Here is a 16,237-nt window from a genome sequence, read left to right on the forward strand (position 1 = left end):
TCGCATGTATCCACATGAATGATTTTGGGATCACATTATTTGTATCAGTATACAAAGTGGGCCGCATCCAATAGTGTCGCCAGGATGAGGTACTTAATCTCATCCATATACTTATAAACTATTTTGGCTATATACTAAAACTTGATCCACTTTTATGTCTCCACATAAAATTAAAGTATTCATATTATAGCCATAGATTCGTTTATTGGATTTTTTTTTATAATAGAATACAATTTCAATAACATTTTATTGAATGAACAACTCAATAATACTTTTATTGATAAATATAATATGTTTCCAATATTTATGAATTGTGAGTTTTAGGACATTCCCAACAATGATATATTTTCAGAGGTTTCCAATGTACTTATGAAATGTTTTTATGTTTAAATATCTGAGAGTTCTAAGTTAAGTGTGTTTAAACCCTGAGCTATGAAAGCATTTCCAATTGTCAGTTATTTTATAAATTTTCCAATATGATTATGTTTATAAACATTTGGTTTAAAATAGTCACTCACTAGACATTCCAACTCACTTTTTCAAAATGTTTTACTCCTCGAGTAACGGTCGAAGTCCTAGAGCCTAGCTTACAACTGCCAATCTTCCACAAAATAGTAGATCCCTAATAGGCCCTAAAGTTACTTAGGTATTGGATATGTCTTGTTTTGAAACTAATGTACATGTAGTTAGGAGAGGGTAGAACTCTAAGCTTGTAATTATGCTCTGGACCCTATGTTGTAAACTTGTAAATATGTATATATAAGTTGGTGATGTTTTGGCCACTTGTATGTATGAACCACACATATATATGTGGTTGTGTGTGTACGTGTGCTTGTCTATCAGGTGATCCAAGAGCAAAGAAATAGGTTACAAGTCTTAGTTGAGTAGGTATCATAAGAGGGTTGTCATCCGCTATCTTCACATCTCTTTTTAGGTTAAAAAGGTAGCCTAGGAGGGAGTGTGACAACACTCATGTGTAGAACCACAACTAGATAGGAATCAGTAAGCAATCATGTAGAAATAAAATAACAATAAGTATCAAATAGCATTCAGTATCATTAACAATCATTACTAAATAGTAATCATATAACAATCAAATAGTAATCGATATCATTAGCAATCATATCATATAATAATTAGACAACAATCGCATAGCAATTAATATCATTAGCAATCAAGGACAAAGTGGTTTACATGCTAAGATAATGTAGTGTGGATTTTTCAAATTTCAATTGTGGGAAATGCTTGAAACGTATGATTGAAAAATTTCAATATTGTTGTAGTGTAGCAATTATGTGTCTACATCATCATTATATTCTATATTAACAAGAAAAGAAACATGCATAAGGGATTGCCGATAATATTCTCAATAAGTATAAAATAACAAACAGTATAATTAGCAATCAATATATTAAGAATCAATATCAAATAATAATCAGACAACAATTAGATAGCAATCGATATTATTAATAATCATCATCAAATGGTAATCAGAAAACAATCATATAACAATCAGTATTAGATAGTATTCAGTCAACAATCAAATAGTAATCGATATCATTGACAATTAGTATCAAATTATAATAAGACAACAATCAAATAACAATATCATTTGAAATCAGATAATAATCAATATTTCAAATATCGATTTAACAACCATTAGCAAATCAATATCATTAGCAATCAATATAATATTGCAATTAGATCACAATCAATATCAAATTATAATCAAATAGTAATCAGACAACAATTAGATAAAAATTGGTATCATTGGCAATCAGGTGACAATCCGACGACAATCAAATGCAATCACACATTTTTAACTATGAGGGTATTTTGGACATCCGACTATTTTCAATCTACCTGTGACTACCCCTATAAAAATTAGAAAAATTATATAGGATAATATAATAACATTTGAAATTGAAGATTAGATCCACTTTTTGATATTTGAAAAAAAAAAAATTACAGCCGGTTATTTAACTTCAAAATAGTGGGGAGATAATTTAGGAACAAATCATAATCTATGCTAAAAGATCCAAAATTAGTTAAATATACCTGAATATTTGGCTAAAGGCATTCTAGGTTATGAACGATTGATATGATGTGGTTTGCTATAATTTTGAGAGAAGTTGTATCTTGCTATAGATCAAATGAAATCTTAAATGTTGCTATATACCCAATTTTTTTAGGGGTCGATTGGTTGGAAGGTTTTCTATCTGAAAATTGGTATAGGTATCAAATTCCTATATTTCTTTCAAGGTTTTCAACTCTTTGCTTGGGAATAAGCTATTCCCAAGCATCATCATTTCCCACATATAAGAGTTTTTTATTCCTTCCAAAATGTGACTTTCTCTTTTCTCTCTATTTGTTTTTCATTTTACATATAATTTCACTTTGAATATAGTTAATAAATATTAATTTAACTGAAATAATATAAATATTTATTTTAATAAATCAATAATGATCTATTAAAATATTTACTTAACTTATTTTTATAATAAAAATTTATTAAATGGATGGAATTGTCTTTTACATAAATTATTATTTATTAACCACACTATCTTAAATATATTTAATTAGTAAACTAAGTAGTTAAATTCAATTAGTATTAAACATCATTTCTTCAATAATAATAATTTATAACATTTTTTTTAATAATCAAGTAATTATTTATTGAGCTTAATTTTATTTAATCATTCATTATAAACATATAATCATCATGATTGTTTTATAAGAAATTAATTATTTATTGTGATTAACTTTTATTACTCCATTCATTATTAACATATCATATTTAACAAATAATTTTTAGTATTCTTTATTAATATATCAATTTTTGTCTCATTTTCTTCTCTTTTTATATAATATATTGTTCATTAAATATAATTTTTTATATTAATTAATTAAAATTAAAATTACTACTGTTGAACTTAAATATGATTAAGTATTAAATTATAATTAGTTTGACATTCATTAAATGTATTAATTGGATAATTTTAATTATAAATTACTCAGTCTTCAAATATTTATAATTAAAATTATTATTGATTCGTAATTAACTTTTTATTGATATATTGCATATTGTTTATTCTTAATCTATTATAATTATTATAAGATTTTCATAATTAAACACAAACACAATTTTTGTTTGTAAAATTTCAATAACAATCTCATATGCAACCAAACACAGTCATCTTTGATTACAGATATCTTATTTCCAGGCATCTCATTTTCGGACATATAAAACCTTAAACCAAATAGCCCCTCATGGTTTGGTTTCTTAAGATGATTTTTCTTTTTGAGTAAGTTTTCTAGAGAACCTTTGGGAATAAAAAAAAAAAAAAAATCTAAAGATATTATTTGAACGGCCACTCTTTCTCTTCTGGATATTATACATAATATAGTTCACAAAAATTTGAGAGATTCTTTTTTGAAATGTATACCAACAATATATCTAACCATGATAAGAGTGACAACTATATTATAGTAATCACATTCAATAATTTATTGGACAAATTGCAAAAATCACTTCAAGTATGGTGTTAATTGTAATTATACCCTTAAATTTTCAATTTTAAAAATTGAGCACCGAAACTTATACGTGTATTAAAATTGGACTTTAAAACTTACGTAATTAAATAAATTATATAATGGATAAGTTGGAGAGTTTAATTTTTATCATGGATCCAATTTCTATAATTATTGTGAGTTTGAGGGTCTAATTTCAATACTTTTAAAAATTTAGGGATCCAATTTTTATAATCGAAAGTTTAAAGATTCAATTACAACTAATACCATACTTTAAAGGTTGTTTTTATTATTTACCCTAATTTATTTGATCTTCTCAAAAAGTAAACACTGTTTTCTTTTCTTGAAGTGAGCTTTGGCATGGAAATGTCTTCTAATTGGTGATATTTTTTTTGTTTAACAAAATGGTGCTTACTAAAAATATAAATTTAAAAATTTATTTTTTTTATTTGAAATTTAATTGAGATTTTAAATGTTAAAAAAAACCGTTGTAAATGAATTTTGAATAACCAACCTTTTCAGGAAAAGTGTGTTTTACCAAAAGAAAAAAGATGCCGTTTTCTTCTTGAAGTGTTATTGCTATTAAAGAAAAAGTATGAAAATATTCTTAATCTAGTATAAAAGCTTTTTAAAAATTTATAGTACTATGTTGAATAATCAAAAGAAAATTTTGAAGTAATTCAACTGAAAAGAAAAATTGGCTTAAGCTAATTGAACTATGATCATGTTAGCTTAAATTTAGTCGACATCTTAAATAGATATGTCAAAATGAATACAACCCAACTAGAATAAAATCTGTACAATTAACTTTGAGGTTTGACGTTCGTTTTTCATCACATATATTTAGGAAGAAAATGTGATTCTACAGACTACCAGAGAATAAATTCTTCTTAAAAGATATTTTGATATCAACATCTATCACATATTTTGGTTTTCTTTATTCTTTATTTTTTTTTTTTTAAGAAAGATATCTACAACTTTTAGTTTTTTTATATTTTGGTTCTCATTTAGATTTGAAAATGAATTTGTTTGAAAATTAGAGATTCTATTTTGAAAAATCAAAATAGAATAAAATAGAAATGCTTGAGATTGAACTTTAAATATATAGTGCTATACTGATTGTAATAATTTTCAAAAAGATTCTAATAAGAGTAATTTATTTTCTTTTTTGTCTCATCATGCATATTCTGCTATAGTTATATTCTCGAGTCGTAATAATAAAGAGGAAAAGGAGAAAATAAATAAGTCCGAAGTCAATTGAAAGAATTTTGATAGTTTAGAATATACGGAAATGAAAAGCAATTCATTTTGGCTTTGTTTTTAGGTTTTTTTTCAGAACTATTCTCGTTGGTAACCTTTTGTTTTTAGTTTTAAATTTTTAAAAATTAAGTCTGATTTCACCTCTAATTTTTTTTTTTATTATTATTTGTTTCCTACCATATTGTCACAAAATAAGTAAAGTTTTGAAAACAAAAAATATATATAATTTTTTAATTTATTTTTGTTTTTAAAATTTGACTTAGAATTCAATCTCTCTATAGATAGGTGAAAACTATTATAAGAGATTGATAGGAAAAAAAACTTTATTTTCAAAGATGAAAAACGAAAAAATTAGTTACCAAATGAAGACTTCGTTTTTGTTTTTTATTTTTGAAATTTAAGTTTATTTCATCTTATTTTTTTTTATAATGATTCGCATCTCTCTTGAGTGTAGGAATGAAATTCTTAACCAAAATTTAAAAATAATAACAAAATTTTAAAAACTACGCCTCATTTGATGACCATTTCATTTTTGGTTTTTTGTTTTAGTTTTTTGAAAATTAAATATACAAACACCTCTTCAACCTCTAAATTTAATGCTTAATTATATACTTTCTTTTAATGTTTTCAAAAACCAAGTCAAGTTTTAAAAACTAAAATAAATAGTTTTCAACATTTTTTTTTTTGTTTTTTGAATTCATTTTTATTCAAGAAAGACGGAACCATGACAAGAATAGAAAGAAAATAGACTTAATTTTTAAAAACCAAAACAAAAAATCAAATGTTTACTAGACGGAGCCACATTTTTAGTTTTCAAAATTTTACTTGAGGTTTCAAAAACATTAGTAAAAAGTAGATATCACAGAACTTTAAAGGTTCAATGAGTATTTATAAGTTTAATTAAAAAAAGTTAAAAAATCAAATGGTTTTCAAAGGAAACATTAGTTTTTTTTTTGTTTTTTTTATTTTTTAAAAATGGTCTTAGTAATTAATGAAAAAAATTAATCTGTGCAATTTTGACTTTATAAAATGTTTTACTAAGTTTCCATTTTAATCCTTTAAAAATGAAATAAAAATCAAAATGAAGATCAAGATAGTTACTTTTTTTAAAGTACAAAAATTAAAATAAATAAAAATTGATAGTATAGGGACCTACAAAATAAACTAGGATTAAAAATAGAGGATCAAAATTAACCTTTTAGAAATACAGATATTAAAATAGTGTTTAAACACAATCTAAAAAGAAATTGATAATTATCTTAAAAGTAGGAAAGTTGTGAGAGCTATAAATATATAATTACTGAAAACTAAGTTATAAGTTTTATAAACAAATAATTGTGGGGGCAGCGGAAAGAAAAATGGAAGCGGGTACGCGTACGCAGCTGTTCGAATCGCCTTACACGTTTCTTCCGTATGATGAACGAGTCTTCGAGCTTTCTCGCAGAGTGAAACTATGGCTGCTCCAGTCTGCGCAAGCAATGCTTTCACTGTCATTTCGAAGTCCCAATTCGTTTGCAAGGCGATTTCATCCACACTGTAAAGCTCTCTCTTCCGGTGAAGGTCTCTGCCTGAACTTCTGCTCCGTAGTTCATTTTCTCAAAGCTGAGCGGCTGATCGGCCTTGACTCTTCTCAGTTGTTAGGGTTTTTTTTAACCGGACCTTGATTCTACTCAAAGCATTCTTGCCAAAGGTTTGATCAGGTGCATGGAGCTTCCGAATTCTCTTTCTCTTCTCTTCTATTTATTTTTTCTTTGATTTCATGTGTCCATTGTTTGAATTTAGACTGCAAGAGATTCTGCTGGATGGAAATCGTACTTGAGCAGAAAGATGCTGCTGATTGGACCTACAGAGGCGAAGGAGCTGTCAACCTCGTTCTCGCTTACACTGGATCTTCTCCTCTTTTTGTATGACTACCTTGCATCAATATCGTGTCCAAGGAGATCATCCTTTATTCTTATGTTTGAATTTCTTTTTCTCTCTCTCTCTAAAGTTTAATGGAAGAATCTCCTGAACAGTTTTCATCGTCTTTTTCATTATAAAGTATCATTTGCACTGGTCTATTTCTAGTCCTTTCTTTTTTCTTCCATAAGATCGTTTAGTACTCTGTTAAAATGTCCTCTCGTTGGAAAATTTCAAAAAATTTATGAATTGTTTTTGTATTCGTGTAAGACAATGAACTATCGATGAAAGTTTCTTTTTGCTTGAAATTGCATTTGCTTCAATCTACTGCTTGCCGCTTATCTCTATGCTAATTCTATTCTTAGCTTGGGAAAGTTATACGGATACAAAAGGCTCCAAGAAATGGATCACACGGCACGAGCGTGCGGAACCTAATGGCTTTGTCCGCGCATGAGCGTCTTCTGTGGAGAGATGTAGGGGACCTTGTTTCGTGCACAGATCGTGATGTTGTGTGTCAAATCTATGTGCAGCATGTAATGATCCCGTTATTGGATTCCAAACATGTTGATGCTGGGGTATGTTACTATATTCATTTAATGCTAATCTTGTTTATTGCGATAAGTTAATGGTACTTCATGTGAACCTTCAAAAGTTATATCTCAAACACAGCGATACATTTGTTGAGTTAATGGTAGTTCGTGTGAACCTCCGACAGTGATAATTCAAGAACGATTAATTCTTCACTGTAGAACAATTGAAGTCTTTCTAAGAAAACAAAATCAATGATTCTGACTGTGTATTCTCACCAACATTGGTAGGTCCATGTCCTTGTAACGAGAGAATTCCTAGAGACTATTGAGAAGAACATTCTTAGTCAGCGTCCTGCTTGGAGGGTTAGTGCAGGGCGAGTCAATATACATTGTGATTTTGTCCTCCTTCAATCTGACCATTCTATTTTTCCGCAAGGTAGAGTTTCCTCGAGCTCCCTTTAGCTATGCCTATTATCCTTCTACTGATATTAAACACGTTTAAAGATTAGCATATTATCATACAGACTTCTAACTTCTTTGTAACATAGTAAGTACATTATCAAGAAATTCTCTAGCTTACTAATCAACTAAAAATTCAGATGCAGAATATCCCATTGACTGTTTGCATGTTTCATGATTTATGGAGGTTTGCTTATGTGCTTCTTGCCATGGACTACCTCGCTGTATTACTTCAAGCATATGGGATTGTTGTGTGAATATTTACTTCTATTAGCAGGAAGCTTGTTCTGATGTCTACTGGTTTTTTGTAACTGATAAACACTCTCTGGAGCAAGGAACAGGAAGTATGCTTCAAATAGTTCATATAGTGTTATTTATTTAGAGATAAGTTAGAGAAAAAACAATGAACAACATGAATAAAAAGTTGGAAAATAGAAAAAGGAATCCAAGAAGAGGTAGGAGATTTTTTTATTACTTTTGAATGTAATTTACGATTAAAATTGCATAATTGCAATTGAGACAGTAACCTGGATCAACTCTCAAGAACTAATAATCATCTTATATGCAAGAAACTTTTTTTTCTTCTTGAAATTTATTTTTATTTATTAAAGAAACTTTGTTCTCAATTTTTTTTTTTTTTTTTTTTTGTGTGTTATAACTGTTTCAACATTGTTAATTGACAAGCACTTATCTGGAAGTCTCTACTTAAGATGTAAAAGGCTTCATTCTATTAAATATTTACCAGCACACATTTCTTTGTTTTTAGGTGGTGAAGGTGAATTTTGCATATCTGTCGAGATAAAGGTGCACCTTAATGATTTTCATTTGTCCCATCTTCCCTCCCCCTCATGGTCTTTTTATCCACGGGAAGTGAAATTTCTATTAAATGCATGTTTTCATTTTTTTCCCCAAATCAGCCAAAATGGGGATGTCTTCCAACTTCAAGATTCATAAGCAAAAGAAATGCCATTAAGAAAAGTGTGACTCGTTTTAGGATGCACCAAGCATTGAAGTTGCAGAAAGGCGAGGTAATTTTGCACCTCTTTTTGCCGTCAATTATTTTTCTGTATTACTTAAAATGTGTGTCAGATCCCAATTCTACAATTCAGTGTCTGATTTTCTGCCTACCTCAAGTAAAAGAGCCTCTATAAGGCCATTAGTTGCTTTGCTTCTATGTAATTAATTGAGTGCTCTTCTGAAACGTCTTAAATTTTAACATGGCATCCAATTTATGCAACAGATATCAGAGTTAAGTGATTACGATCCTCTAGATTTGTTCTCTGGATCCCAGGACCGTATATATAAAGCAATCAAAGATCTCTTCTCTACCCCTCAGAATAATTTTCGTGTCTTCTTGAATGGTTCCCTAGTACTTGGGGCATCGGGTGGCTATGCTGTTGACACTAATTTAGCAATTGAGGAAGCATTTGAAGATGCTCTTCAATCTGTTATCCAGAGAGGAAATGGATTACGAACTATGACTTTTCTACAACTTGTTGCTGAGGCTGTATATAGATCTGGATGTTTGAATCGTCTTCTTGAGGTTCAAAAGCTTGACAGTTTTGACATAGAAGGGGCTATTCATGCGTACTATGACGTTATTTCTGAGCCCTGCCTGGTTTGTAGACACATGAACGATGATGAATGGTTGAACAGATGTGCCACATTACATTCTGCCCATCTTGATCAAAGCTTGGAGATTGTGAGGAACTATTTAATAGCTGCAACCGCTAAAGACTGTAGTTTGATGATCACATTTAGACCCTGGCACGTTGATTGTCCTGGCTCTACATATAACAGCATATTTGTAGAATCAACCAAGCAAACTTTTGACTACAAGGTATATGCACACTGAATTCATTTGTATCGTCTTTAGTATTAAAAGTTTCAAGTTAACTGCAAACTTCTAATTTATTTTAACTGTATATACACATGTATATACGTTTCGTTAGGCACTTTTTCTTAGCATTTGAAAACATTGAAATTCATGAAAACTTGCATTATTTACACTAAATTTCTAATTCCGATGCAGTGTGTATCAACTTCTCTTGTACTTTATCACTCTATTGTCTACTAGACTTGGTAAAATGGGAATTCTATTGAATACATTCCTCCGAGACTGATTTGTTTTCCGGTAAGGCAGCCCTATGATCTCAATAGAAATGCGTTGATAGAATCTCTGAACGTTGCTACTGGTAGTAAAGAGTTTCCTAGCAGCAGCCGTGACAGCAGCTGATAGTTGGACAGCTGAGTTCCTCGGTGGGTTCCTGTTGATTCTTCTCCAAACAGGAACCACCGATTTACAAATATCATTAACCACAGAATTTAGTGAGCGGCGCCAAATCTTTCTATGGATTGNTGTTGATTCTTCTCCAAACAGGAACCACCGATTTACAAATATCATTAACCACAGAATTTAGTGAGCGGCGCCAAATCTTTCTATGGATTGCTTCTTTCGCCTCTTTCGCCGTCAACGTGCATGTGTCTGATCTGTGATGAATAGGTATAGGTTGGATCACAAATGTCAAATGCACAGTGCTAATGTTTATTTATGAGTCTCCTTTTTATTATTGGTCTTGAAAGCCTAATGCTCATTTTCCTAATTTAATTGGAGTTCTTTTTAATTATTTATTTTTAATCCACGAACTTATCCATTGTCACACCTTTGATAAATAATACATGAACATAGTGATTTCCATGTGTTTTTCTTAACTCTATACCTGGTCTAAAATTTTTAGGTGAACTTCATAGACCTGGATCTGAAACCTTTTAAGAAGATGGAAGAATACTATGAACAAGACAATAAAATAGTTCGCAATTACACACAGATGTTTGTGACAGAGCTAGGGGCAGACAATTATTACAGGCCCGAAGGCTTGTGAATTTACAACACTTTGAAGGGTACTCGCCAAAGTTTGTGGCAATTCTTCTTTTCTGGCAAGCATGCATTGGACGTTTATTTATTTTACATATTATACTAGAGATTCATTGTGTTTTTCTACTTATTTTGCTGCTATTAGCAAAAAAAGAAAAAAATAAGAGAAAAAAAAAGGTTTTTGGTGCCATTGTCTTCGTCGATCTTCGATTCAACTATCTGGTCGTTGAGTTTTTTTACCAAAAGCTCCTTCATCAAGTAGTTGTTTCTTTCTGCATTGCTCATAATAGTTATTTGATGCTCTTATGCAGAGTTGGATGCTTTCTTTGGCAGATTGTCTGCTGTTTTATCTAGTCCACTGAAGAAGCATGCTTTTTTATCCCAATCTTCCCGACTGACAAAAGCATCTATGGAGTTCATGCGTGGCAAATGTCTCAGAACGATATTTGGGGTATGTATCAATATCATCTGATCGAAGTTCTTCTTTTATTTTATTTTATTTTTTTTAATAATAAATTTGAATTTGAATTTTAAGTAATGTATGTTAGAATCCACTATTGACTCTTTTGCCTAAAAATAAAAAAAGAAAGGAAAGTCTACAGGTTCCCTGTTCTGAAATTCATAAATGTGTAGTATATACTTTTATCATGGGGTTCTATGTAGAGTGATTTGGCGACCACTTCAAGGATAACCCTAGGAGAGTTTGTTTGGATTTTGGAATGGTCTATTACCAGGGATCTGTATGGGTCGTACATTGATTTGAACTGTCTATTTTATTTTTTAGATGCATTTCTGGGAAGGCTGTTAATTTTTTCTTGAACTGTTTGGTTCAATTTTATCGTTTTTCTGGCCGTTTTGTCATTTAAAACAATTATTTTTAAATTTATTCTAGATGCATAATCTAAATTATTTACTTCGAACATTGAAAAAAATGATTTGAAAAATAGAAATAAATAAATAAAGTTCATTGAAAGAAATTGGATATATATAATAGAAGGATGTGGCACCCTGAATCTGGCTTTACCGGTACTTTCGGCGGTAGCACATAACATATGCATGTATCCGTCATTTTAAATTTGGCTCAGTTTGTTAATCATATAAGGTGTGTTTGGGAGGTCGAGTTGGATATTATAGTCCGTGTTATAAAATGCATAGTTTTTGTAAAAAATAATAAATACAGAAAAATGAAGGATTTGAAATAATACTTTAATTAATTATAGGTTATAATAATTTAAAAATCAATTATTATAATTGAAGTCTTGAATATGGAGTGGATTGCAACTGCAAAAGCTAATACGTGCAACACGAAGTGAAGACAATCGCATAAGGGAAAAAATATTATATGGGTTTGCAAGATGACCCTTTTACTTAACGTCAATTCGCTAGATGACCCTACATTTATAATAATAATGAATTTGCAAGATGGCCCTAACAGCTTTGCTTTTGAAACTACTAAAAAAAAAGCCTCCTAGATTTTTACATAAAATTTCCTATATATTTAGTTGTAAATTAATTTACTGGATGGTATTGGAGAAGAAGGGGAGTTGTTTGAGGGCACCAATCAGATTCTCTTTCCTGCCTTATTATTATTTACTTATTTATTTATTTGTGTCGCCATAGTCTATTCTACACACTTGAAGTGGGTCCAAATGCTATAATTTTTTTTTGTTAGGAAATTGTTTGAGGGCACGAATCAGATTCTCTTTCCTGCCTTATTATTATTTACTTATTTATTTATTTGTGTCACCATAGTCTACTCTACACTTGAAATGGGGTGCAAATGCTATAAATTTTGTTTAGGAAATTGGGTCCTATAGCACAAATTATAGGAAAATTATCCATAGTTATCTAAGTTTTCACTTTTCAAAAGTAGTACGCTTTTTGAAAATTTGTTAAATTAATTTTTCTCAGTCCATTTAGAACGAGATTGATCATCGAGATTTGAAAATAAACTTTTTCTCACTTATTGTTCTAGACCTTGGTACAAATTATACATTGAGATTTTACAAAATTTTCTAAATATTATTAATTTTCACATTTTAAACCAAATCTTAAATATTTTCAAATTTTCTACTAAGTAAATTATCTTTATCAAATAGTATATCAAATATTTACGTAACTTTTTAAATCTATAGTCCAATTTCTGTTTCCACAACTATATGAATTTCAATTTACCAATTATCCAAGTGGTTTTCAAGTGGTTAATTTGTGATTTTTAAAATTTTAATTTTGCAAAAAATTAAATTAGATATGAGAAATATACAGAATCTCGGTGTTGATTTGTCCAAGATTAATATCGAGATTTTATATATCTGTCAAGTCTTAATTCTTCTTCTTTTTTTTTTTTTTGCAAAATTTAATCTTTCCCAAAAGGGCTTTCTACATGTATAACCTTAATTCTAGACTCGTATTACACTCGTCTTTAACATAATTTATTTAAAAAATAGGTTAATAGAATACAAATTTTCACTAAAGTTGCCATTTAGGCTTCATCCATGTTTTTTTTATAAAACAACATCCATGAGTAGAGTTGTTGGACACACAAAACAAGAATAAATGTATATGTATGTATGTATGTATATATATACTATGATATATATAATCGTTTATTTTATATAAACGATGATAGTTTTTGTATTTAGATTTCTTGTTTTGTTTTGTGATATATATGTTTATATCTATGTTCTATGTTGAACATCAAGTTCATCTGTGGTTTATATACTATGATACATATTTTTGTTGATATTCGATTACTTTGAATTTATGATATATGATATATACACGCTTGTATATATGTTTTAAAATTTATGTTATAAGGTATATTTAAAAATAACCATGAATATTTGAGTAGATATCAAATATATTTACCAGTATATTTCATATATTTTTTAGAATGTTTCCAAATCAATATGAAAAATGAGATGGTGTTTTATGTTAAGAATTGAATCAATCTCTAATTTATATACTGTGTTACATTTGATATATTTGTTAGAATATTTTCAAATAACTAACAAAATATTCTGAAGTATATTTTAAATAACTATTAATTCGAAAAAAGACAATATATGAAACCAACGAAAATAGAAAATAAATTTTCATTAAATGAATTCTCTCTCCAATTAAATTAAATAAAGAAAAAATCTCAACAAATAAATGCATTTTTTCTCTCCATTTGAAAATGTTAAAACATCATATTAAATGCATTTTCTCTCTCCATCATTAAGAAAGTTTCGTAAATAGGGAAATATATAAAAATTGGAAATAAAAATAATAAAAAGGGTAAATTGTCCAAAAATAATACTAAAAGTTTTTCTTTAAAAAATTCAAAGTTGTTTTATGTAAAACTCTCTTCCTGAAATTTAAAAATCAATGAGACCCATATACTTAATTGGGCTAAAGATTTGCAAAGTTACGTAAGCTTTGGTATAAGATTTGTGAAGATTATACAATATTTGGAAAAAATTAGCAGAATCCCTATTTAACGCGAGATGTACCAAGAAGGCCCAAAATAATTGATAAGTTAGAAAGAAGTTGATTTTTTTTTTAACTAAATCACGATGGTCGATTGCGCTTGGAATAGATCAAGAAAAAACTATTGTAATGAGTTTTCAGAAAACGTGGTAGTTTTGAAAAGTAGAAACTTGAGAATGTTATTGTCACACCCCCTCCCAGATTAACTCCTTTAACCTAGGAAGAGACGTGAGGATTTGATATTTACTGTACACTTGAACCCGCTCTACCTAAAAACAACTTGTATTTATGTAGAGAACAACATAAGTTAAATTATTATTTACTAAACAACCAACTTCAATATTGATACAAATAGTTTTACATGTCCCAATACAAACTAAACTTTAAGATACTGAAACTATGTAAGAAGATCAATCCTGTTGTAGACCTTGACTTCGTGTGGCAACCGAACTCCTTCGCTACTTGGGGGTGGGGGAAACAAATTTTTTTTTTTTTTTAAAAAAATGAGTTGTGAAGCTCAATGAGTGGTGGTTTAATACATATATAGAGTTTTCCTTTCAAAACATTTATAGAAACCATTTAAAACAATATAAATCAGCAATTAAGTATGGAGATATCTAAATAAGTTTTAAAACACGATCATCATTAGATAAAGCATATCAAAACAGTGGGATGACATGATCATAAATTTTCGCAAACATATTAGGGATAAAGTCCACAAAAATTCCATCCAAAATTTAGAAAACAACACCAAACTATGTATCCTATTTTTAATTCTCTACTGTGCACATGTCGACATTTTCTACCAGACATACTCGAGACATACTGACAATCCCAGCCAAATGCACATGAAGTACGTTTGACAATCCTAGCCAGATGCATGCGAGGTATGCTGACATTTTCCTGAAGGATATGTGAGTACCCATTGCAGAAAAAATCACGTCCTAATTTTAATTTTACATAACGTACAAAGAATATATGTGATGGAAGAAGAATACACTGGTCAATTAAGCATACATATATATATATATAAATTAAGAAGAAGAAAAGATTCAAAAAATGTACCTTCGAAGACTAGTCTCTTCACGATTTTCTCTCCAAAAACTTCGAACACGAACAATAAAAAAGCAACAAGTGTTAAAAAACAACAGATACCACCATTGGAGACCTCGGTATTCTTGAGGTAGAGTACCGTAAAGAGTCCGTGGACTTCTTTGAATAATTTGGAGAAAGAATGATTTTGTTTTGAGAGAAAACAAACTTTTCCAGAACCTCCAACAACTTCAATATTTTCAACACCTTACAACTCCAACACATTTTGGAGTATTTATAATAGTGCAAGTGGAAGATGAAATAACCTTTCTTTTCATCTTCCAAATAATAATGAGAAAATTTATTGAAGAAAATGAAAGGTTTATAAGTTATTTGAAGAAAATGAAAGGTCTATGTAATTAAAAAAAAATACATATAATTAAATAAAACTAATTTTCATTTAATTAATATATACTTTAATTAACAACATATTTTATATAATAAAAAACATACATGTAATTAAATAAAATTAATTTCTATTTCATATATATATACTTTAATTTAATATTATAAAAACAAATTCTCTCCATTATTTAATATCAATCAAATTCATATTAAGTTTGATATTTTCTCTCGAATCATATCTCATATAATTTTATATAAACAATTCCCTTAGTTACTTTGAACAATTCAAATCAATCCAAATTAATTTGATTCTCATTTTTATTCCAATTGAGCTAACGAGAGGACCATATGGACCTATTGTTTGAAGCTTTAATGATACTCGATTAATTAATCAAACTCTTTGATTAAATTAATCAACTTCTATTTATTGTCAGTCACTCTACTAAAACTGACAGTTGCATTTTTCACACTATGATATATTTCTACGTCCATTGGATATAACCAATCAACGGTGCGTTGACCCTTCACAAATTGCTTGTAAGTATAGCTGGGCCAAAATTATCGTTTTGCCTCTATAGTTACAGTCACACCCTTCTCTACATTATCCTCTTAATCTAAGAAGGGATGTGAGGACAACAATTTCTAACCTTTTTGTAACAACTACTATCCTACTAACTGCATAACCTGTATCCTTAGCACCTAACAACCTGATAAGCATTTCAATACTATAATTGTTCCAAGCATTATTCCATAACAACATGTTAACACAAGTGCT

At 29.2% G+C, this 16,237-nt stretch overlaps 1 protein-coding gene across 8 annotated transcripts; it reads left to right on the plus strand.

Moving 5' to 3' along the window:
* Positions 1–6,119: 6,119 nt before the first annotated feature.
* LOC120086295 (inositol-pentakisphosphate 2-kinase-like) lies at positions 6,120–11,374 on the plus strand. 8 transcript variants are annotated; one of them, XR_005484184.1, is made up of 9 exons: positions 6,121–6,491; positions 6,574–6,695; positions 7,056–7,265; positions 7,509–7,656; positions 8,446–8,483; positions 8,597–8,707; positions 8,920–9,519; positions 10,418–10,616; positions 10,866–11,374. XR_005484184.1 is itself a non-coding variant. In XM_039042860.1 (9 exons), exons 2-8 carry the CDS (start codon positions 6,594–6,596, stop codon positions 10,559–10,561), a joined length of 1,353 nt encoding a protein of 450 aa, XP_038898788.1. In that variant the 5' UTR covers positions 6,121–6,491; positions 6,574–6,593; the 3' UTR covers positions 10,562–10,592; positions 10,866–11,374. The 8 variants fall into 8 exon arrangements, 6 of the variants coding, with proteins under 6 accessions (XP_038898790.1, XP_038898788.1, XP_038898789.1 ...); XR_005484185.1 differs by having other exon boundaries at positions 10,888–11,374; XM_039042860.1 differs by having other exon boundaries at positions 10,418–10,592.
* The last annotated feature ends 4,863 nt before the right edge of the window (positions 11,375–16,237 follow it).

The sequence above is a fragment of the Benincasa hispida genome, chromosome 9 (genome assembly GCF_009727055.1).
Source record: "Benincasa hispida cultivar B227 chromosome 9, ASM972705v1, whole genome shotgun sequence".
NCBI lineage: Eukaryota > Viridiplantae > Streptophyta > Magnoliopsida > Cucurbitales > Cucurbitaceae > Benincasa > Benincasa hispida.

What these genes read in the sequence shown, in the direction of transcription:
- LOC120086295 (XM_039042860.1), top strand. Translation starts at nt 6,594, where the DNA reads ATGGAAATCGTACTTGAGCAGAAAGATGCTGCTGATTGGACCTACAGA. An exon ending in CCATTCTATTTTTCCGCAAG is followed by an intron (nt 7,657 to 8,445) that starts GTAGAGTTTCCT and finishes CTTTGTTTTTAG; the next exon opens with GTGGTGAAGGTGAATTTTGC. An exon ending in AGCAAACTTTTGACTACAAG is followed by an intron (nt 9,520 to 10,417) that starts GTATATGCACAC and finishes TAAAATTTTTAG; the next exon opens with GTGAACTTCATAGACCTGGA.